The following is a 24,496-nucleotide window of genomic DNA, read 5'->3' on the forward strand; positions in this document are numbered from 1 at the left end:
GTCTGTATGGAGATTTACAAATGTAGGTTTTAAAAAATAGGTAATGTACTGAAGACAACAGCAGGAAAGCAGAAGAAAATCTGTTATCAAACCAGATTGTTTTCTTAGGAACTTACTGTAGTCTAATATTAATTCTTTCTGAAAACATTCTGTGCTGTTGCATTAAGTAGCACAGCTGGTCAAATAGCACTGAGTGGATGGGGAATTTCATTCTGGCATGTTAAACGGGTTTGTATTGTTGCGTTTGTAAGTGTCTGAAAAGCAAAGGTTGAAACTGGGAATATTGCACATACTAATTTAACTTAAACTTACCCTAACTTCAACATATTATAACATTCAGACATTAGTCAAACACATACCATGTAGTCACATCTATAGCTACGTTTCGACTGTGTGCGTTTTGACACATATGAAGTAACAGAAAGAATAAAAAGAGAAACAATAGTGAAAGATCACTGTGTAGAAATGTGACTAAAAGCCTGAAACAGAGTGCAACGTGCTCAACCTCTGAGTGACCACTTTTAATTGCAAGAAAATTACAGACAATCATGTGTTAATTGCTGGTGATCATAACTTGTCTGCAACTCATTTGTCTGCAATGCTTGACTCAGCTGGTTGCCAACTGGTTCTATTCCTATATAAAAATAAGTCTACCTAGCACCTATGTCATTTTGCAATTAAATCATCCTGCAGCAGCAAAGTAACTGTGGAGGACAATTTTTCTTTCTGTTTTGAATCTACTAGACTGGACTAAACATAAGCAGCTAATGTAAATTTTTATATGTAGAGGTTTGTTTTTTTTTTGCCAATTTGGGATTTTACCAATTTGTGGCAGTTAATCCTGCTAATATACAAGATACCAGACTCCAGCACCCTCTTTTTGTCATTTCATTGCCATCCTATCGCAGTGATCGTTGATAACAAGTGATCGTAGACCTGCTTGTTGTCTTCAAAGTAACCATTTAAAGGCAACAAGATCGCAAGTTTGTTGCATGTGGTCAAAAATATTTTTGGTCATGTAGTAGCCAAAAATGATCAAATTCACTGTACTCCTCGAAAGCAAACTAGTTGCTACTGGCAGCTTTTAAAGATGTGTTTTATTGTATCCCTTTCTTTTAATCTTGATAGGTATGTTACCTTGAATTGAATCATATCATGATTTTCTTTTGCATTGTCTACTGTGTGATCAAAGAGTAATGATTTGCTATAAAAGTTATAGCACCTACACTGAACCAAAAATAATCACAAAATACGTTGTACTGGTAGTGTCTTTATTTTAAAATGACCCCTTTCTCGATGCACATCCATTGCCCGACCGGGCTTATTTTCACACTTCCAATTCAGAGAGAATCTCCACAGACATGGACATCAAATGTGGTAAATATGGCCATTATGTGCAGTGTAATTGCATACTACAAGGGCTACATATTGATATTTGATTGGTAGCAATTTCAAATAACTGGCAAAGAAATACATGCACAGGTATTTAATATCATTTTTGATTTCTCAGATTGTGCTCCCTTTCTTTAGTGCCACAAAACATTTTCTACAAGTCCCAAACCACATAGCAAAAGAAAATTCCTGATGCGTGTAATTATTATGAATATACAAACATTTTGCTTGAGAAGAGAAATCTACAGTAGTTAAAATCAGGATCTGGGAGGTAAGTTCTGAGAAAAAAAAACAACCCAAAAAGATCTATAATCAAGAAACAGCTTTGACTAGACAGAGATGCTAATCTTTCCAGTCTGTAAAAAAAAAAAGTCACTTAAAAGCAATATGAGACTATAAATGTGTATCACACAGATGTGAATGTCTCACATCAAACAGTCTTCTGCCTCTAATGTTGCTCTCCAATGAGGACATTTCTTTCAACTGAATTTCATCAGAACATCCATGGGTTCTGCAGCAGGCGCTAAGATGGTATCATTATTCAAAGCAGTTGTAACAGCTTTAGCGTTTTATAGCAGGAGCTTATACTGAGAGATAGTTTACTTAAAGTATTACACTGGGATGATGTAGGATCCAAGGAATGAGAGCTTGCTTAAGTGTATTTGACTGAGAAGCTCCTGAAACCATTCCAAAGGCATATCCTGAGTGTAAACACAATTTACTGATGAAATTAAAGATTTAGTCTCATTTGTGCAAACAGATAAGATCAAAGAGGGAGAATATAGGGGGATAGAAAGAGAGGGAAATTGGGGATGACATGCAGCCTGAATGACACATTTAATTGAACAGAAAATTGAGGCTGGATTGCCAAGCAAGTAAAGGAGTGAGAATTAATCCAGGCCTGCAAATCATCCGTCTATTTTAATGCATTTTTTTCCTCAGCTCACCTTTCCTCTCAGTGAGCACTTACCCCTCTCATCTTTTTGCATGTTTCCATGAATATGTTTTCAAGGTTTATAGCTTGTTTAAAATCCTCGAAGTGAAGCAGCATTTTTAAGGGCCCATGCTAAAACTACGCATCGACTGCAGTTTTCTTGGCCAATTACAATTTCAGATTTCTCCCTAAGTTTGACCTGCTGATAACGATTTCTGCAAATTCCAGTTTCCTCTCTAAGATATATAACTGACTGTACATATAAAGAAGTTAAATAAAAAACCAACCAAACCAAAAAGCAAAACAAAAAATAAACCCAACCAACCAACCCCCAAATTTTTAATAGTAAAATAAATTATTACATTTTAGGGGGAATGACCCGCCAATTTCCGGGGGCGAGGTCACTGAGGCAGTTAAACAACTCCTTGGTGGCAGAGCCCCTGGTGTTGATGAGGTCCGCCCCGAGTTCCTGAAGGCTCTGGACGTTGTAGGGCTGTCCTGGTTGACACGCCTCTGCAATGTTGCGTGGAGATCAGGGGCAGTCCCTGTGGACTGGCAGACCGGGGTGGTGGTCCCCATCTTTAAGAAAGGGGACCGGAGGGTGTGTTCCAACTACAGGGGGATCACACTCCTCAGCCTCCCTGGGAAAGTCTATGCCAGGGTGCTGGAAAGGAGAGTTCGTCCGTTAGTCGAACCTCGGATACAGGAGGAACAATGCGGTTTTCGTCCTGGTTGCGGAACACTGGACCAGCTCTTTATCCTCTCCAGGATACTTGAGGGTGCATGGGAGTTTGCCCAACCAGTCTACATGTGTTTTGTGGACTTGGAGAAGGCATTCGACCGTGTCCCTCGGGGTGTCCTGTGGGAGGTGTTGCGGGAATATGGGGTGTCTGGCCCATTGCTACGGGCCATTCGATCCCTATACAACCGTTGCAGGAGCTTGGTTCGCATTGCCGGCAATAAGTCGGACTCGTTCCCGGTGGGTGATGGGCTCCGCCAGGGCTGCCCTTTGTCTCCGGTTCTGTTCATAATTTTTATGGACAGGATTTCTAGGCGCAGCCAAGTGGCGGAGGGCTTTCGCTTTGGTGGCCTCAGAATCTCATCTCTGATTTTTGCAGATGATGTGGTTGGACATTAGTTTAGTTTTTTTAGCTACATCTGGTGAAGTTGTGGTAAAATGCTGGTATTAGCCTATTCGTCGTAGCAAGCTAGCCTGAAGCTAATATTTGCTAAATTTAGGGACACCCGTGTCTCTTCAGGAGTTGGAGGCCGGTGTTCTAGGAGCGGATCTCAGGATCTCAACAGGCAGTGTTGGGCAGTAACATAATACATGCACCGGCGTTATGTATTTAAAATACAAAATATGAGTAAATGTATCCGTTACAGTTACTGTTCAATAGGTGATATTGAGAATACAGTTAGTTTGTTGAAATAAATGGATTACATGGCGGTATTTTCCTGTTTCATATGTTAGGCTATGGTCTCTATTTTTGGTAATTCCACACCGGTGGAAACCCAAACAAAACACGCAATAAGAGCCTCTAAAAATTATTATACAAAAATTATTTAATATGAAGGCAATAGCAGAGTGTTACAGGCAACGCCCTAAACAATGTAGCCTCATGGGCAGTGTAGTCCGTGCTGCAGGGAGAATGGACTGCCATACCCGTTATGTGTCTGTGAGCGAGGGAGGGAGAAAAAGGAAAAGTACGAGCTGTCACGGAGCAGAAACAGGAGCTGGAAGCATGTAAATATAATAATAACCACTGCAGCCAAGAAGAGAGCCTGACGAGCCCAGCTGTAAGTAAGCTGTTAAGGCTCGACTGTACACCGTGTTCGTGTTGTCCTCCGAAACAATAAGCAGCCTTTCAACGCCTCTCTCTGTCTCTCGCTAGCAAACTTGACCCAGACAACAAAGTAAAGCTAGTTTTCAGCTACAGCCCGACACGAACCGGACATATTAGCCAGAGGTCCCTTTACTACGGTTCGGAGCCGCTGACCTGTTTTATATACGCGCTGAATAGTTTTCTACACGAGATCGCTGCAAAAAGTACAGCCTTACCTAATGTCCACCTACTGTTACTCATTTATATTAAGATTTTAACATCTAGTTGGTACTTCTATAATCTTTGGTGGAATACATTTTAAAATTAACCTTCCCAACACTGTCAACAGGTTAGCACCTCATACCACAGTGCAGCAAAGCAGTCTCATGAGTGCTGGGAAGGACGAGCCCAGAACCCAAAACAGACAGTGCAGGAGATGACAAGGTTAGTAATTGTATGGTGAAAATTATACTTTGTTATCTTGATTGGCAAAAGAAAAGTAAATACAAAACCTGCTTCTCACATTTAGGGCATTTCCAAGATTTTTTTTTTCCCAAAACTTCAATTTCTTTTATTACAGCTGTCCTGTGCCAGAAGTTCTGTTGACCCACAGTGAGAGGCATCATTTCAGAAACACCAGGAAGACTGAAACTCGTCGCCGGGATCAAGCAGGGCTCGTGATCTTCACCAGCAGCTCCCTCACAAGAAGGATAAACCCAGCATTTCATGAACACTGATGGAGACCTTTGCTTTGTGTAATGTTAGAAGTACTCAGATAATCCTCAGAGGGTCTGGACTTTTACATAATATAATAGAATAGAATTCAACTTTGTTGTCATTGCACATGCACAGGTACAGGGCAATGAAATGCAGTTTGCATCCATCCAGAAGTGCTTTAGCCATGATATAGATATATTACATATCTATATTATTGCTAATATATATTGTAAGTATATTACAGAAATGGGTCTATTATGGTATGTTACAATGTACATGGTATGAAGTATGTACAGGCTGTAGTGAGTACAAACTATGCACAGGCTATGAACAGGATATAAATATGAAAAACTATACAGAAATCTGAGATATACAGTTATACAGAAATGTGAACTATGCAAGTTATAAACAGTTGTAGGATTAAAAATTATATGTACAGAATGATTATTTACACAGAACTATACAGTAGTGCAGTTAAGTAATAGCTATAGCTATAAGCTATAGTAATAGCTTTAAGTCCTGTAGAAAGTTAAATATATGTTGTGCTCACTGGTTACTCTGGTATGAATGACTCTGAATTACTTTATGATAAATAACACACCATTGTCAAAAAACAGTGAAAGAATTCCAGATCACAAGTTTTTAGTTCAAATATAAGTAACAACCATTGACTTTAATCAGGTTTTATTTAATTGTGTCAGAGAAAACATCATGTGCTCTTTATGTAGCTGAGTACATTCAGTGTTTAAAACAGAAGTTGTGCAGGTCTGAGATCAGCAGTTTTCTGAAACACCAAACTGAGGTACTGTTAATGCTGATGTATAGTGACACAGTTACAGGGGTGATTAATCCTTTTGACTTTTTGTCTTTAAATTTATCAATAAAACAGCTGCAGCTTTCACTGACAGCACATGTGGTACTTTAACCTTTGTACTGTTTTCTTCAGTTAATTTTGGAGTTACTACAAAGATTGAAGATATAGGATGATCTGTCTGCTGTCACTGGGTGGTGCTGAGGTCTGAATCTGAGGACAGCTCCTGTAATCACAAACAGAACAGAATCATCACAAACTGAAATATAAAGTTTATCTCTCAAATCTGAAATAGAGCTGATCCTTCTCCGTCCTCACACACTCGGGATCTGAAGTTGTTCAGTCCTACAGTTCTGCCGACAGCTTTTTATTTTTTTTTATTTGTTTTAAAGGCCTTACTAACACATTTTCTAATATCATGTTTACCTTTGAGTTGTTGATGCTTTATAAATGGACATCTGCAAAGATGAGATGATGGAGCAGGTTTCAGTCGAGGTTCAGTCTGCTGCTGCATCCTGGTCACAACATACAGAGGTGTTATCAGCTCAGTATTGAACAAGAAATATTAATGTTTCAAATTATTTGTCCTAAAGGATGCAAGCTGTACAGAGTACTGAACATGTGACTTTGTGAACATAATTCATTAAAAATAATTTGGACAGTTTTTTAACCTGAATATTTGTAACAAACTCCGTAAAAAAAAAAAAAAAAAAGCTAAAAAAATAACCAGGTGAAAAATGTAACATTTTAACTAAAGCTGACAAGCGGAAGTAGTTGGTTTCAGTACATAAGTATCGGGCTTTGCTATTTAATCCGTAGCTATTGACTAATGAGGGGAATTTAAAAGTTGGCTTTAATGTCCTTCCACATGTGGAAAGCGACAGAAAACATGCTGCTGTTTGCACATATTTAATAATCAGCTCTGCACAGGAGCAGAAGCAGAGTCCAGCCTGTTGCTCTTACAGTATAATACTCATAATAAAAGTACAGTAACCGTGGTTAGTCACCGAGCAGCCCGGTGCGTTTCTCTTGATTTCTTTAGTCAGGGTAAATTCATTCACCTGCACGGGGTAGCTAAACGAACTTTACAAAACATGTTTCCCCGACAGCCGAGTGCTCATTTTAGCTAGCTAGGTCCTCAGGTAGCTAGCTAAGGACCTAAATTACGGATTAGCTTACAAACACATTTAACTTACCAAAAATAATGCGGTGGGGCCTCAGGTCCTCCTGTCCGGTAGTCCAATTTACTGAAGAACACCTCAGGCTGTCACTTTGAAATAGTCGGTAATGTAAACGCTGGACCTCTCGGCATCTGCCATTCCCGAACAGACACGTGCGAGTTTGTCCGTGACCGCAGTCGCGTCGTCAGTGTTTTCTCCAGTCATTGGTCAGCATTATAATATATGCAAATACATGCGGGTCGGAATCCCCGCCCCCCAGCGCGCCCCCGTACGCCAAAACAGTGCCAGCAGAGTGAAACTGAAAAATGGTTTGAAACCGAAAAAAAATGGATTGAAACCGAAAAAAAAAAATTGTAAGCGAAAACAAAAAAATTACAGTTTCAATTAATTGTTTTTCACTATCAATTTTTTTTCGGTTTCAATACAAGATTTTTCAGTACATTTATTTCAGTTACAATATTTTTTTTCGGTTTCAATATTTTTTTCGGTTTCGTTTCAAGGTGGCATCGTTCTGATTCCATAAGAGCGTTGGATAGCTTTAGCTTTTGCCTTTGTCTGCTTCTTTAACATTAAGCTAGGTGAAGGAGATTTGTTGCAGGTGGTCCACCCCACGGTTTACTTTGGCAAACTTTCTGTCTTCATTCACAACTAAGAGTTTCCTTGCTAAGATCATGTTAGTGTGTGGAAATGAGTGTGCACATGGTTGTTTGCTTCACCGTGGAACGCTGACAGGCCATTCAGCTGACCACGAACATTGGAAATCTTCCCATTTCAGTCCATGGCTGGTTGACTTTTACATCGCTAAACCATTAGAAAATAAAGATTTGCTTTGTCGTTTGGTAGTGCTAATACTAATCTATCTGAGATAAATTTATCTGATAATTTTTATCTGACATAGGTAATAGCACAAGTGCAAAATTTCATGGAAACAGGACTTTCTCTCAGCAGAGAAGGACGGCCAATTTTATGTATGATAAGCTTCACTTAAAACAAGAGGCAGCCCTACTTAAACTGAATCAGTGAGTCAGTCATGACTCGAGCAGTTTGAAGTGTTGCTCTGGTCACCTCTACCAGTGTGCTCCTGGTGCTTTGTCAAAAATAAATGTTTCTTAAACATTGGGTAGATCTCAGTGCCGTTATCCCAGAGATACATTGTCACAAGACACTAAATATACTTGAAGTTGCTAATTTGATTGTAAATACAGAAACATTTCAACAAAGAATTAGATTTTTCTGGATTGTAATATTTTTTGTATAGAACTATGCATGCCTTCATTTTCCTAACCACTGATGCAAGCCTTCTTGCGGGGAGGTGGGAGTGCACGAGCCTTTCCCATTTGTCATATGGAAAGAGACGGGTTACACACTGGACAGGCTGCCTGCCCATTACAAGCCCTTACAGAACTATATATGAACAGTTCATTTGTAAAAGCCTCTAAATGTTACCTCCTTCAAAAGTGAGAAAAGGCTATCAAGCAAAAGCTCTCACTGCGTAGTATACGATAAACAAATGTCATCATTTCAAATCTTACTAAATCTCCCACTGAGTCTCTTCCAAAACATGTTTTGTTTTTTCCTGGCAGAAACTTCAATTCCCTTTGTCAGCCAAAGCTACTATATCGACAACACCACTAATCAGAGGAAGCACATTAGATCGTGTGACACTCAAACAGGTCAAGTCCCATTTATCAGCATGTTCAGGCTTTTATCATAATGTTGCTTGACAAGTTAATGTATAAATTTGTATCTTAGCTCAATTGATATGACAATAGTACACTCATTTTTAGTTACTCATACTGGTTATTTGTTTCTCAATTATTTTTGACTCCTATCATTTTTTTATATTAATTTAATATTTATCTTTATGAATTTTAGGCCCAGGGGGTGGTGCAGATTTTGTGGAATATCTTTAATGCCTACGTTTAGCAACAAAGTGTGCTGTTATTTTGTGTCATTCGCGGTTACTGCTAATCTGTTTGTGATTATTTCTTTCATTCTTCTTCTTTCCAGCTGCATCTTTAATTTTCCACCAATTTCCTATGTGTTGTGCGAAGAGCTGGACTTTAAAAAAAATCATAAAATAACAACAACAACAATAATAGTAAATTTAAAAACAAAGTTCTGTTACTAAAGACAATCAAATTTTTTAAAAGCCAATGAACAGACTTAAGTCACATTACTGAAAATAAGAAATTTAAATTAGTTACTAACAACTTTTTCAATGAAAAAAAAAAGAGCTTGATTTAAACCTTATTTAAAACCAAATACGTCAGCCTTTGAGGTTTTTGCCGCTCCTATATATGCTCGCTAATTAAATGTTTCCCATAGGAAACTGCAGTAAAAGTCTTTCTTTATTTCAGTAGTTTATGAACACTGGGACAGATGTTCACAGACCAGTGGTTAGGTAATTAGACAGTTGTGACTGTCGTAAAACACTTTAAAGCTATTGTGAAAATTTCATTATTAGCTACTTTTATTTGATTCTGTAAGAGTATGTGTGATGATTTTAGCTGTAATGAAAAGCATTCAATATCTTGTTGCAGAAGTAAAAGGAGCGAGATATGTGGTAGCATTAAATTAAAGTCCAGCTTAGACCACTCGCCTCTTTTAAAAAGCTGAGCATTATTCAGTGAAGATCACAAGAACCAAAAACAATGAGGCTTATATACTGAATGGACCTACATCCACGCCATGACTTTCTTTGTATACCTCAAATTATCTGGCCCACTTGATATATTTAGCACTATTTATCCATATACTATGTAATTTCTCCAAGGGAGCCACAATGGATCTGGCACATAGCACCACCTCTGCTAAGAAGAGATGTGACAAAAGCTCTATAGGAAGTAGGCGTCAAAAAGATTACAGTATATATAAGCTCTTAAACCCTTTCGTAAGTGGATGCTAAAGAACAAATATTAAAAACAGATTAGTAAGTACAAATACTTAGGAATAAATTGTCCTTTTTTATTTATTGTAATTCTAGCACTGACCTCTTTTTAACAAGATCCATTTTTGCTACAGAATATCTTTCCTGCAAGGAAAAAAGAGTAAAGAAGAATCCAGAGTCAGAGGGTTACAGCTCTGATCATAGCCTGGACGCTGCTGCCAAATGTCAAACTTGAGCTTGAATGATTTGGACTCTTGACTAAATGGCTAAAGACAAGCCATTCATTTAATTTTATTTTTATTTTTAAAAAGCAAGTTTCCTCTTAGAAACACAAATACCAAGTCCAAAATCAAAATTAACTGGCATATTTCTTGACATTAGCACAAGAAGGCACAAAAAATTTGAAGAATACTGCTCCACTTTGTTTTCAGTTAAAATGGTTTATAATTGAACTGGATTGCAAAAATTGTATGCAGTGAACAGAAAAGACTGAAAATGGAGGCAAGGATGGCATTCAATGTAAGATTCCACAGCTACACACTATTTTGCAAGCAGATGGCACACCCGCTACCCTGCTGAAACACTCAATCACTTCACTTCAGGAAGTATTTTTGCTCTGGTGAATACACAATGTGCATATAATGGGATACAAGTCTGACTAGTTGAAAGAATGTGGTACATTCTGATGGATGAGCTTATTCTGACACCAAGTTTCCATTCAGTTGGAGGTGTGAATGTCATTTTCCCAGACACTTGGGAGGAAAATCTGTCCTAATTTGCATGTTTGTATGTGTGAGAGCATGGCAACAAGGATTAAAATGTGACTGTAAATGAATCATTTAATCCCTGGCTTAAGGACAGCTCACTATACAAAAAGATGAGACTGAACCACTGTCTGTTCCCGGAGGAAGAAACAAGAAGGGTGCAGAGACAAGAGTTGTCTAGAGAAAGAGGTATGGAGACAACAGTGGAGAATACACAAGAGGAAAGACATTAAGAGGCACAGAATGAGTCAACAAAGTCACAGAAAAAGTAATACAGAACATAAAAAAAGCAGACAGTATAGATGAGAAAAGACTTAAACGAAATTGGACCCAAAATGTGATATATTTTCACCCTTCTGAATCTGTATTCATGAAGAAGAAAATACAGGTGATTGGATGGACAAAAGACTAGTGTGATACATTTATATGAACTGCAATATGTTGGGTTAGTTAGACAATAATCAAGCATATGTAAACACAAATCTATGTGTAAATTATAAGCAGAATTAGATAAAAGGCAGCACAGTCTTGCACTGACGTCTGGTTCAAATCCACTGGTGGGCTCGGGTCTCTCTGAGGAGTTTGCATGTTCTCTCTGTGTCTGCGTGGGTTTTTTCCAGCTACTCCAGCTTCCTCCCACGATCCAAAGACGTGTATGTTAAGCTAACCGGTGAGTCTAAATTGAATGCAAGCATGAATGGCTGTTCATCTGTCTATGTTAGCAGTGCAATAGACTGGCAACCTGTCCAGGCTGTAGTCAACCTGTCACACTATGGCAACTGGGATATATACAGCATTCCATTTGAAGATGGAAGTTGGAAATGCCAATGTTTTTCAGGGCCAAAAAAAGAACAACTGCAATGTGATGTATTGTTAATGATTGATGAATGGGTTGACTGAGTGAGCAAAACAAATCCTGTTTTCCTTGCTTTTCTGACTACTAATAATGGAACATGGTCAACCCAGGAGTCATGGAATGGAAAATGCATTAATAGGTTGAGAAAACACAAAATCTGTGTTTACTATACAGAGTTTACTTGAGATGGGTGCTTAGGTACATGTCACGGCGGGGTGCGTCGATGTATTTTTTAAACGGACCCAAGAGTAGACACTGCAGGAGACGGAGCTGGTTTGCAAAACAAAAGCGAATCTTTATTAGGGCTAAATGAAGGCAAACAAGAAGAATGCTAAGGGGAAAAACAGAAAACGACAAAACTACACTGGGAGCAGACTATGAACGCCTATGAAACTGTGAAACCTATGATGCCTATGGTGTGGAATAACAGACAATGAGTGAACGGAAACACAGACTAAATACACACTATCAGGGGGAGTGGAAACACATGAGGAAACAGCTGACACAAATGAACCTAAGGACATTACAGGAGAAGTGAATCTAAACACAATGATAAAGACACAACAGACTATTTTAAAATAAAACAGGAAACACTGAGAACGTACAACAATCAAAGAATAAAACGAAGATACACAAAACATTGAGTTACAGACCCAGTACTATGACAGTATATTAACTTGCATGTTTTTTGACTTATTTTAAGCCCAAAAGATCAAGATCTGTGATTTATTTCCTAGCAAATAACGCCTTTATTTCCCCATATTTCCCATCATGGCATCTTATCTTCTGGCAGGCTTGCTGGCCAGGTTCCTGTGGTTGCAGTCCCTGATATCATTCAGTTCCTTATGCAAAAAGAAACTTGTAAGGCATCAGATGGACTCTAACTTCCACTGCAGCTATTTACAACTGACCATACTTTTGCTCCGGAGATCTACTTTTGCTTGAGTGCCTCTCTAAAAAGAACCTGCAGCACATGGATATTAGTTCACGTGCCAAAATGTCAACCTCACCGAGGCAGCAAAGCAGAACAACGACTACTGTCATCAACTGCAGTCCAAGGCTGTGAAGTTTAGTGAGTCTGCAGGGTCAGGGAAACTCTGATTATATTGCTTAATGTTTTATTTGATCGAGTTGGTGTCCATGTACACACTGGAGAGAATGCTAATTATTGCTTTATAATTTACTGACAAAGTCACAATATAAGGTGCTACTTAATTATTTCTATAAGAAGGTATGGGGTCTGCCTCCATACATGTGCTTGCATGAATGCATATCCACCCTCATTACTGCAACAAACAGAAACAAATTCTGTGGGAAATGCTTTAGTTTCATATGATAAATTATAAAAGGGACACCTACACACTGTTTGGAATGATGCCCACAATGGCTTGCAGTTTTTTTGCATTTTGAAGAATGCTTTTTGTCAGAGAGTGTGTGTAAACCTCCTTGCTGAGACAGCCACCGGCTTGTCACAAAATCTTGTTTACTATGAGAAAAATGTGCTTAATTTGTGCAACTTGTACCTCATTTCTGAGAGGCCAGAAAGATGCACCTGTTTAAACACAAGTCTCTGCATTCTTTTTTCCCAAAATGAGCAAATTTCAGTACAAAGGGTATTAATGGCAGGCCTAAAAATTACAGTACAAATTAACCTTCACTTTATGGCAGAAGACAGACGGTATGTACTGAGTGATGCCAAAGTCAATGAAAAATCCAGCAGAGTTAAAGAGGAAAATCTACTCAGTACCCAAAACATTTAGTGTAATATGTGTCTTTCTCCTCACTTCCGAAAACAAATCTATTACAGTTTCACTGTTAGAAGTCCACTTCTCATGTTTTTTTTCCCTAATATGGACATGCATCAGTAACAGAAGGGTAGATAACCTTTGTGACTGAATGGGGTAGTGGGAGATGGTAAAACGGGGATGCCAAGTAGAAAGAGGACTTAAAATGTCAGCAAGAGATTAAAGATAAACAAACTGATGGAGCCAATTAAAACAGCCCCCCTACAACTGGAGCCTAATTTAATAAGCATAAGTTTAAGTGTCTCCATTGAGGGTAAAAAGCCCCCAAACCTTCTTTGAAGTTCTTCTCTCTGTGGGTGCTAATGTGGCATGGCAATGAGAGAAAGCCCAACAGACACATGGACTGAATAAAGCTTAGCCAGTGTCCCTTGATAGTGGGGATAAAAGAAGGTTACACACAAATACATAACAGACCTGACAGAATTAGACTTTGACTTGTTTGTTTCTATGGGTTAACCTATACACCAATTATCCACAACACTAGAAACCCACTGGAAGGTTGAGTGTACAGCACGAATCATATTACAAACAAATGTTCTGCTGGGAAATCTTGGATCCCGGCATTCCTCTTGATTTAACTTTGACATGCAATATCCACCTTAATATTGCTGCAGACTCTACACGAGGAAGCCAACATGGAAGTGCCAAAACTGCAGCCCACTGAGGCTGACTGTAAAAGTAAGCCCCAAATCAACAGTGTTAAAATGCATGTTTACAGCCTGGTACAAGACAAGATTTTGGATAGTTTCCCACTTTTAAAAAACTGTTTGTCATTGGATTTTTTTTTTTTAAACAACTCACTTGTGTTCATTTTGTTCGAGCTTAAAGATGGAAGGTGCGGCTGCTTTGATTGACGGGACAGCGTCTGTGATGCTGTAGCCTTTTGGAGTATTTCAAATGGAATCTCACTCAATAAACATGTCCTCTCATGGCCTTACTCCAGTTTATGCTCCAGATGCTAGGTGAAATTCGAGTATTTGATCTGTGTCACATGGCACTTTTTAGCAATTATCTGTCTCTATGCATTGCACACATCCAGTTGATGGATGTTTAGAGAAAAACACTTCCTCATCTGTGCAGCCGAGTGATGTAAACATGTTAAGTTAAAAATCTGAAAGCAGCCTTTGTTTTTGTTCCTTTTGCTTGCATCAACTTTGGGAAATCTCAAACTATAACAGAAAGGTCATACGGTGATATGTAATTGCCTGTCATTCAAATAATCAGCCATCAGTGTCACATGTACACCATTGTTAATCTCTGTGACCTTTAATGGTATGGAAAATTGTCAAACAAATCCACTTTACATGAGCTAGGAACTGTATAATAGAGTGGCATTGCATCAATATGTTTGCTCTATGAGCAGGTAGTATGCAAATTCATCTATGTAATTCCATTTTAAAGTTCAATTCAATTCAGTTTTATTTAAATAACACTAATTCAGAACAACAGTTGCTTCAAGGCAGTGTGTACAGTAAAGACTCTACAGTATTAGAAAGACACCCCAACAGTTACCAAACTGTTAGTATGTATATAAGTTTCACAACAATTTTGTGTCTGAAAAATTCCGAGTTTCATGTCACTTTTCTGCAACTTGCTTGGTGTGTAATGGCCTTATGCCTATTGTAGCAGTTAAAAGGGATGGTTCATAGTCACCTGACTCAGTCCTACATTTAAGCTTTATCAAAAAGGAACATTTTTAAGCCTAAGCTTGAAAGTAGAGAGGGTGTCTGTCTCCTGAATCCAAACTGGTAGCTGGTTTCACAGGAGAGGAGCCTGATAGCTGATGGCTCTGCCTCCCATTCGCCTTTTACAAACTCTAGGAACCACAAGTAAGTGCAGTCTGAGAGTGAAGTGCTCTATTAGGACAATAAGGTACTATGGCGTCTTTAAGATAGGAGGGGGCCTTAATAAGTTCAGAGATAAAGGAGTGACTATGTATGTAAGGATGTATATATGGACTGCCCTGGTACACAATTCATAAAGCCATGAAAGAGCTGCCGCATGTTTCTATAGTGATCCTTGCAGTGATGTCTGTTTAGCTTTAGCTGAGGAATGTTGGCAACTGGCATGTCTACATTAAGCATGCTCATTCAAAAATACACACAGAGCATGCACACACGTGCAAGTGTGTCCATATCGCTGTGTTTGACTCTATTTTTAAACTTGAGTCCGAAACAGCAAAGCTCTGTTCTTACCATAAACCCAAATGCAAAATTAAGCCCACTTCAGAATGCGATTCAAACAGTCAAATAAACTGCAATTTACAGGATCACGAGTGCCTCTTAAAATTCTGCAGATTGTTAATGGCTCATTATATTCACTTGATAGGAGTTTGAGTATCAACAGTGGACTAGAGAAAGTAGGTCTAATTGCCAGTGATATTTGGATGGAGACGCAGCTTATCTCTGCCACCCACTCAATCTCTCTTGGTCTTCTTCCTGCTCCTGTAATTCTCCTCATTTTATTTGGACATTCAGACGAATAGGATCATGAACCCATAGCGGTCTTGAAGTTGACTGCAAAGATGACAAACATTTGTCCTCATCCAGTCCCTCACCTTTTCTTTATTTCAACCATCTATTTCACTTGTTCAGAAATGACAACTGCTTTGTAACGACAAATAATGAGATCACTAGTGTGGCACTGACCAACACATACACACACACACACCGATCTATACACATTTTATAAAACAGAAACACACAAACAAGAAGAAAGTGGCATTCACATACAGACATAACCACATTTATTATAATTCTGCCAATTTCTGCAAGCAATTTCAGAGAAGCTTTGTTGTTCCTTTTGGGTTTTCTTGATCGTGCTAGTAAAGCCGTCTATTGGCAGTTCAGTTGGCATGGCTATGGATTATTTTAGGTTTTAGCATGTGAGCCAGCATAACACCAGAAACCACTGTAATTACAAGATGTAGCCCTTTGAATAGCAACAGCAACCAAAACCTTGATCCGGTCAAAGACAAGAGGGAAGGCGAGGCCCCCGAAGTTAAAATAGAACTGTCCACATGGAGTTGATTTGAGGTTTTCTATATGGGGAGCCCTGGAGAGTGCCTGCACAACTAATGAAGTCAGTTCAAACCAATCGCGTGCAGCTCTGTTGTGGAAAACATCACTCACTTGCCCACAATATTAAATCCATCACTACTGTAAAACTAAACAAAAATAGATGGGAGAGAACTACTGTGTTGAGACTAAGATATCCACCCTTTTCTGCTGAAATAAAAAGCAGATAAACTGATAAGATCCAGCCTGGAGTGCTTGTGCCACCAACCAGTTCAATCATTTTACTGTTACATAAAGTCAGACGGCAGAAAAAGAGTGAATTTGTTTTGGTGCATATAAATCTGAAATGCACATGCAACCCACAAAAACACATCCCAGAGCACTAGAGGCTTGTTTTACTAGGATATTTTAGACTCGCCAGTATAGTTAGGTAGTCATAATTTAACTCAGAGAGTTACACAGAAATGAGCACTGGTTTTATGGACTCGCTTCCATTTTCTGCTGGAGTAAATAAAGATAAGTGTTTTGATGTGGTTGCATGACCAGCTGTGTCTTAATTTTCCCAAAATGTGTTGCAAATTATTCCACTGATATCTGATTACTTACATTTGAGCCATTGTCAGAGTCACTCTTTGTGAAACCAGCCAAAGATCAGGAAAATTCAGAACTTCATTATTAGAAAGGGATTTAGCAGTTTGAACAAACAAGGCAAGACCAACTATCACATTCATGGCTTAAATAATACAGACAAATTCATTTGCTGGCTGAAAACATTATGCAGAAGTGCTGCAGCTGCCACACTTAACTCCCACACCAGCATGCTACAGCGCAGCCAACAGAGCACCAGGGCCCTTAAGATCCTTGCTGAATTGGGCTCTAAGGATATTATGAACTCTGACAGTTTCCTCAGAAACTTGCAAGTCCCAAGAGAACTTTTACACTTAGCAAAGCTGCAATGACAGATTGGAAAGGAGCAGATTGAAGGACTGGTTCATTTCCACAGTATCTCCCTCTTCCCGAGAAGCCAGGAATGTGTTATATATTACATGATGAACGCTCTCTCTCTCGCTCTCTGTTAATCATGACACAATGCTGCACAGAAATCTACCCCTTGACATCAGAGAAAAAAATGCCCTTGTCCTGGATATAATCCCCATGGCGCAGTAGTACAGACATAAGGGTCACACGTCAAGATAGAAGTGGAACGGTAGTGCTAAAAGTATCCAAAAGTTGGGCATGATAGAAATGAAGTAGCATTTTACTTTTTCCTGCTTTTCATTCGATATCTGCTGTCTTTTCTTTTCCTTCTTTGTTAGTTTTTTTTGATAATATATAGCTGATTAGTCATTTCGGTGCACAATGCTTCCATCACTCCTTCCCTTGACTGTTTCTGCATCCAGCTTTCTCTTTGAGCTGCCTCTCTCCCTGGGCCTCTACGTGTAATCAGAAGAACCATGATGTGCTGGTAGAAAGAAAGCATCCTATATCTGGGTTGGAAGAAGAAAATTGAAGGAAGGAGACTGAATGACTGAGGGGACAGAATATAATACTGGTGAACTGCGCACTCATGAGAGGCAAAGAAAGAGCTAATGAGGAGTGTTGGGGCTGGGCACGCCGGTTGCATGAGAATTCAGTATTATGAGGTCTAGCAGTGAAGAGGAAAAAAGGGAGCAGTGGTAAAGAGGGTGGCGTCAACCAGGGTTTCCTTTTTTTCCCTTCTTTACTCAGTGGACAGAAGACCAGATGGTGCTCTCATTAAAGGAATTATGAAGCAAAATGAGAGTTAGAGGCAGTCTGGTAAGGAATGGTTATCCCATCAGGCATATACCACACACTTATTTGGTTTTATTGCTTAAAGACATGAAAAAATAAATAAGTTAACATTTTCAGCATTAAAAGATTAAATGCAGGAAAGTCACTTTTTCCACACTTTTACAGCATTAAAGTGTACTTAAGGTGCTTTTATCAACAACTTTTACGCTCACCACACCTAGCTTAAGACAGCTGCAATAGCAAGTACAATATTAGAGATGAACAGTTCCCAGAGGAAGTCAGACATTCAGTACTGGAGTAGAAAGCAGCCATCAGGATTAAAATGACATTATGAGTGGAAAACATAGTGCAGGGACCATTATAGCTGTTGTGTAGTAGTTCCCTCATATGCTGAAATTGCAAATTGGTGCTCTGCAGTGATGTACTGGACTAGATAACAGCAAAGCTGAAAACTGCATGCCTCAGAGCTGTGCTTAAGTTTGTGGTGCAGTTAATTATGGTCACTGTGTACAGTGGTTACAAAGAGAGATGGATACATTCAGCGCTACATTCAGCACGACTAAAAGCCAAGAAATAGCTCTGAAGTGTAATGGGACTGTGGAGCAGTAGAGCAGGGGATCAGGACACGCTTCTGTGGGTAGATGGTTGTTTTTGTGGACCGAGTCCCAAATGTATAGCACTTATGAAAACCACTGGGCTGAGCCGGGGAGAAGCTATACTCAGACCCTCAACAGCTAATTATCCACCTGTTTTTCAGCAGCTCAGGGTGATTTCATTCAATTCAATTCAATTCAATTTTATTTATATAGCGCCAAATCGCAACATAAGTCGCCTCAAGGCGCTTCATGTTGTGATTTCATCAATGCAGGAGAAGTCTTATTTAAAGGTTAATCAACCAATCACAGGGGAGAACGGTGCTCATCTGTCCATCTGCCTACCCATGACCATCCTGAAGCTGCTTTCACATACTGAGAAAAAAATCCTGGTATTGCACACATGCTATATGCTGAAACTGTTGAGTCTATGGCGCTAACGTTACGATAGGGAATGACATGGTGTCAGAGCGTCGATAAAGGCCCAGCTTTCAAGCAAAACTTCTCCAGTGTGTTAATTTGTGTATTTATTCTGCTTCATCAAATTACAAATTGGAGACTTTGAGGTTCTGGAATGTTGATTAGAAAAATCAAGAAATGTGTGGATGTCACCTTGGGTTCTGAGACACTGTGACAAGTATTTCTTCATTATTTTCTCTAGACTTTTAGACATAACTAACTGTTTCGTTGCAGAAATTACTCCATTAATCAGCAATGAAAACAATGTGTCTAACCACTCCTGTCAGTGATGCTTAGACATTACCCCCACTACTATTTATAGGCTAAAAATTACGTAAACATTATAGTCAAACCCATCTAAAGCCACTCGTAGTGAAGCAGCTAACACAAACCTGAGGAGAGCCAATGTAAACACATGACTGATGAGGATAGTGCTTTAAGTAGCAAATATTAAACCCAACCAGTCATCCCCAACTCAAACCAGGATGGTTTAGTGGTAAGAAAAACTACTTAAGTCAAGGACACATTGTTCTGTTTCTCCTGGCTACATAAGAGACCAAGTATTTGTTGAGTATCAAGATGGCTTTAAGGTATGGCGACCAAACATTTGCAATTAACCCACTGTATTCTTCAAACCTGAGAAACTGAAGGTCAAAACATGTCTGTAGGTCTGAGTATTGAAGACCAAGGAAACAAAATGTTGTCTCCAAAACATCCACCAGGTAATATGTGGAACTGGTCGAGCTTGAAAACCAACCCTGAAAGTTCTTTGATAACAGACTTAATGTGCAATCTTCTCCATCACAACCACCAACAGCGACAAAAAAAGACAAACAAGCAGCTGGCAGAGACGAATGCAGGGAGACACAAGCTGAATGAACAGCAATACAATATGAATCCATCAAAGCTCGGAGGGATGAATCTCTATGGGGAGACTGATTATGATTTTATATTAGGCAAAACAATGTGGAGATAACAAGAAATAGTAAAACCTAATGAGACAGTTAAGTTGATCTGTAATATAGCCATTAATGTATACACTTAATTAGAGTGTCTCAAGAGTTCCTAATTAACAGATACTTGTTTAATTTGCAAGTCCGCAGCTCATTAAACTCCAAATATAAAGTGGAAGTATTGTGAGCCCAAGCTGCTGATGAAAATATTATACAATAGCTTTAATTTGCTGAATACAGTTCACTGAGAAGAATGGAGTGATTTTTTTTTTTGACTGTACCATGGCTTATTCATAAAACAGAGTGTAAATAGTAAAATTCACATTACAATTATGGACTTGTTCCACACTTTAATTCCATTTATCGCCACAGTAAACTAATGAAAACTATTAAACTAGCAGCTCACGCCAGTAATAGGTTTGCACTTTTTTTCCCTCATGCTGATCAAACTCAGCATGAGGAAAATATACTGAAGTAGTCTTTTAGAGGCATTACTGAGGAAAGGAAATAATGTCCTATGGCTGAGGTTGTCATCGCGCTGGAAGGGAGCCCCGCTTGCCATTCATCAGTGGAGGATATACTTTGTCAGCATGCTGTGGAGGAGGTCGATATGCCGCCAAGGCAAATACATTTACATTTATTTATTGAACACCATTACAGGGACTCTGATTCCTGCTTTGGCAACAGTCTCCTATTTTTCTCCATTACACCCAGTCTGCAACGCCAGGCTACCCTAGGGACACTGGACCGCTTCGAGGTGTTACAGTTTCGATCAAATGGAAAGGACGGCATTCCTACATGCAAAAGTAGGGTAAACTGCTCATTTCCGAGAGTTGGTATGCCCACGGGAGGTCTGAAAACTTTCCACTCCCCATGCATGTCTAAAAACGTTAATGTAGCAAACTTCCTATCCCCGTGTAAAAAGATGGAAAACTTACCACCCCCATGTCCAGCTGCTCGGTACTCAGAGAAGGAGCCGCTCCAGCCAGAGGTAAAAACCACAATACCGGCATCACCACCACCAACAGCAGCATCTTAGGAGAGATATTCCTCATCCACTTGTGAAGAACCAAAGAAATCATGATGCCCTATGACAGGCTGATCCTGCAGGGCTCAGACATCGACCCCGGCAGCCGCATCCATTGGATAAATCGTACGCCGACACTCTGTGAAATGTGCCCGAGTCAGTCTACCTCACTGTTGACCGTAAGCACATAAAACACATTAAACCCGTTTTTTTCTCTCTCTCTTCGGTAGGGACGTTAAGGAATTTCAAGTTTTTGTTTTCTACGAAATAACACTTGTGATCACCGCCTAAGTGGTCACAACAAGAAGTAACAAACTGAATATTCTCAGTCTGTATAAGAAGTCCTTCACAGGTTATTTATTCCAGCAGCAAGACACCCGAGGTCCGCTCCGGATCGTGCACCCTCGAACACTGTGGAAAGAAAGCAGCTGTGTGCGGCTTTGTCCCGGGCAGGAGAGGAGATCGCACGTTGACAGGCACGCTGAGAGAGTGGATGAGTATTTGGCTCAAAGGATTCTGGGGAAGGAGGGAGAAGGGGGGGAGAAGGGGAGTTCAGCGCCTTTCTCAGCCCACTTGGACTCTACTTAATGTTTGACGCGCGTCGTGCGTAACGTGAAGGTCTCAGGGGTGGTTTGGGTTAAGACATAAAGCACAGTTTATCGATTTTGCTCTTTTATCCTTACACGAGAAATGTGTCAGTGTTAAGTGTGTATATTTCTTGGGCTAAATCCTGTTATGAAGCAGTAGCGTGAATTTGAGTTTGTCTGTGTGTTACACAAACAGGAGATCGAAGAAAGATGCAAAAGAGCGTCTTTTAACCATGCATCGTGGTAATAACATTGCAATACCAGTATGCTTGTTGTTCCCTGAAACGGAAATACAGCGATATATACTGGAAGGGTCAGACAGAATCTTTGAGATATTCGTATTTCGCAGTTGGTAAATCCTCTTAACTTCATGATTGCTCGAATTTCCTTTGGTGCCAGTGGATTAAAAAAAAGTGAATAATTTATTATGGATTAACTGCAAGTGGATGCATCGATATACCCGCCAGGATCATTTGCCTTTATTGTCATTGTCACAAGAACAAGACAGTACAGGCTCTCCAACAACAATTAATAATAACTAATAAATGATAAATAAATAGTACAATTAAAATAGTAAATACAAATTAATTTTATGTAATTTAAAGCCAGGAAGAGTTGTGTATGCGAGCCATTAAGAAGTCTGATTGCTTGTGGATGGAAACTGTTTGTCATTCCACAAGTCGTTGCTTTAATGGACCTGAACCTGTTGCCTGATGGGAGCAGCTGGAACAGGTGATGGGCAGAGTGAGAAGAGTCAGTGAGGATAGGTAGCTGCAAACAGCGGGAGGAGATGGTTGTAATATATGGAAGCTCTGCCCCAATGATCTTTCCAGCAGTTTTAATGATCCTCTGGATGGCTTCCTGTTCTTCCTTTTGTGCAGCTAAAGAGCCAGGTAGCAACACTCGCAGCACACAGGCAGAAACTGACCAACAGTCTCTGTGGTAGCTTTGCTTTCCTCTGTTTCCTGAAAGAAAAGAGGCATTGTTGGGCTTTACTGATGGCCAAAGCTGTGTTGGAGTCCCAGGATAGTTTCCTGTGAACATTATCCCCAAGAACTACAAGCTGGTGACACACACCATCTCCTTACTCTTAATGTAAAGTGCGGGATGGTTACGCAGACCTGACCTCAGGAGATCCACAATCATCTCTTTTGTTTTGCTGATATTCAGGCAGAGTGTGATCAGAGCACCAGACTGTCAATTTATCTTTCTTCCTGTAAGGCCAAACACTGTGGTCTCATTCCCACTTTGGGGACTCTATGAATTTGCGGTAAGAAATATGACTTTTAATTTTAAATTTCAATTTGTCTGTTTAGTCTTAATCTTAGTCCTGAATTTGTCTTAATTGACAAAGAGTACATTTACAACACAAGACTTAGAGATAAAGTAATAATTAAGACACAAAGTGGGTTGGGGTTCACCATGACACATTTTGAATTATCTTGCTACAGGCCATTAAGATAGTAAACTTGGAACTCTTCCAGATCTCCTCAATGTGCAGTTTTAATCACTGCTAATTAAGGCTAGGTGATCCAATTTTTAGTCCTTATTATTCCCTAAGTGTGACTTTATTCAACTAATATTTTAATACATGGCAGCACAGCAGTGTGGTGGTTAGCACTGTCGCTGTACAGCAGGAAAGTCCTTGGTTCAAATCATATCATAGTGCTTCTATGTGAAGTTTGCATGTGCTTTTTTCTGTGTCTGTTTGGGTTTTGTCCTGGTACTCTGGCTTTCTCCCCCAGTAACAAAGACATGCATGTATTAGGTTAATTGGCACATATAAATGATTGACTTATCTCACTGTGTCAGTCCTGTAACAGATTGGTGACCTGTCCAGGATGTAGTCCACCTCTCATTCTGCGACAGTGGGTATAAGGTCCTATGACCCTGCATTGGATAAGTGAAAGTGAATGAATGGACAGATTGAAAATGCAATGGCAAGGAATGAAGGAACTTTGAGTTAATTGGCACATAAAGAGTTTAAAAGGGTTATTTGATTGGTGTTGGACAGGCAGACGTCATGGTTGCTTCTTCACTGCATTATCCATGGGAACATTTCAAAGTAGATCACAGCCAAGGTTATTCAGTCAGCTCTTTGACGCCACTGTGCCCTTTCAGGACACCACAGTGGCAGCAGTCGTAGTCGAAGCAATCATCTAAGTACTAATATTATTGATGCAGATTTTCAATTAAACCATGAGCAGTGAGTGTTCAAAGAGTTAAAGAACATGGGACTCAATAAACATATCAGCAGAAGTTAGGTCAGTGAAGTAGAGAATCTGCATATGTCTCTGAAATGCAAAGATGTTTTATTTTGTACCCCTCATTACACTTCTATTTTCACCATTTTTGAGAAAACATCAGAGAAAACACAAAACAATTTGCTGCGCTACAGAGATAATTATTATATGAAACAGAGGTATGAGGCAGTTCCTTTCTTCTAAAAAAAAGGCTAATGCACTAATTTATTTCCTTTGTGTTGCATAATATTTAAATCCACCAGGTATTGTAGGTGCATTATTGTAATGACCAGCATACTGAGAGCACATTTAACTAGTTCATATGCAGCCTGGTCACTCGATGTAAACAGAATAAAGTATTTGAACGCATTTAAATGACTGATGCTTGTTTTTATTTTGTCGTGCTCTTGTTCTTGGTAGGAACGAACACACTTGCACATATACACACATTTATTCTCATCCATTACAGCAGTCATTCGTCACTGGTCCAGAGGGGGAAAGACATGAAAAATATATTTTTGCTCAGCTGCATTAAGTTCTGCTGTGTTAGAGCTGCTTCCAGTCCCAGTCAGACTAGTCATATTGCCACAACATTATGATAATTGTAGCATCCGAATATTGTGTCTCACAGCATGCCTGCTGGCAAAAAAGAAGCTTCAATCATCTGG

General features: G+C 39.4%; 1 protein-coding gene and 1 long non-coding RNA gene across 2 annotated transcripts in view; both read right to left on the reverse strand.

The window, feature by feature from the left end:
- The window catches only part of LOC309709878 (matrix metalloproteinase-17-like), a 91,261-nt gene extending 67,145 nt beyond the window's left edge, over positions 1-24,116 (reverse strand). The window contains exon 1 of the mRNA XM_082538786.1: positions 20,910-24,116. Within this exon, the coding sequence (XP_082394912.1) occupies positions 20,910-21,053 (144 nt within the window). The 5' untranslated portion in view covers positions 21,054-24,116. The remainder of the gene's footprint in view (positions 1-20,909) is intronic.
- On the reverse strand, positions 5,238-7,494 carry LOC309712208. The gene is made up of 3 exons (XR_014278206.1): positions 6,877-7,494; positions 6,107-6,195; positions 5,238-5,906 (listed from the first exon to the last, which is right to left on the reverse strand). It is a non-coding gene; the product is annotated as an uncharacterized lncRNA (long non-coding RNA).
- Positions 24,117-24,496: the final 380 nt, after the last annotated feature.

The sequence above is a fragment of the Aulonocara stuartgranti genome (genome assembly GCF_965226115.1).
Source record: "Aulonocara stuartgranti genome assembly, chromosome: 7".
Lineage (NCBI taxonomy): Eukaryota > Metazoa > Chordata > Actinopteri > Cichliformes > Cichlidae > Aulonocara > Aulonocara stuartgranti.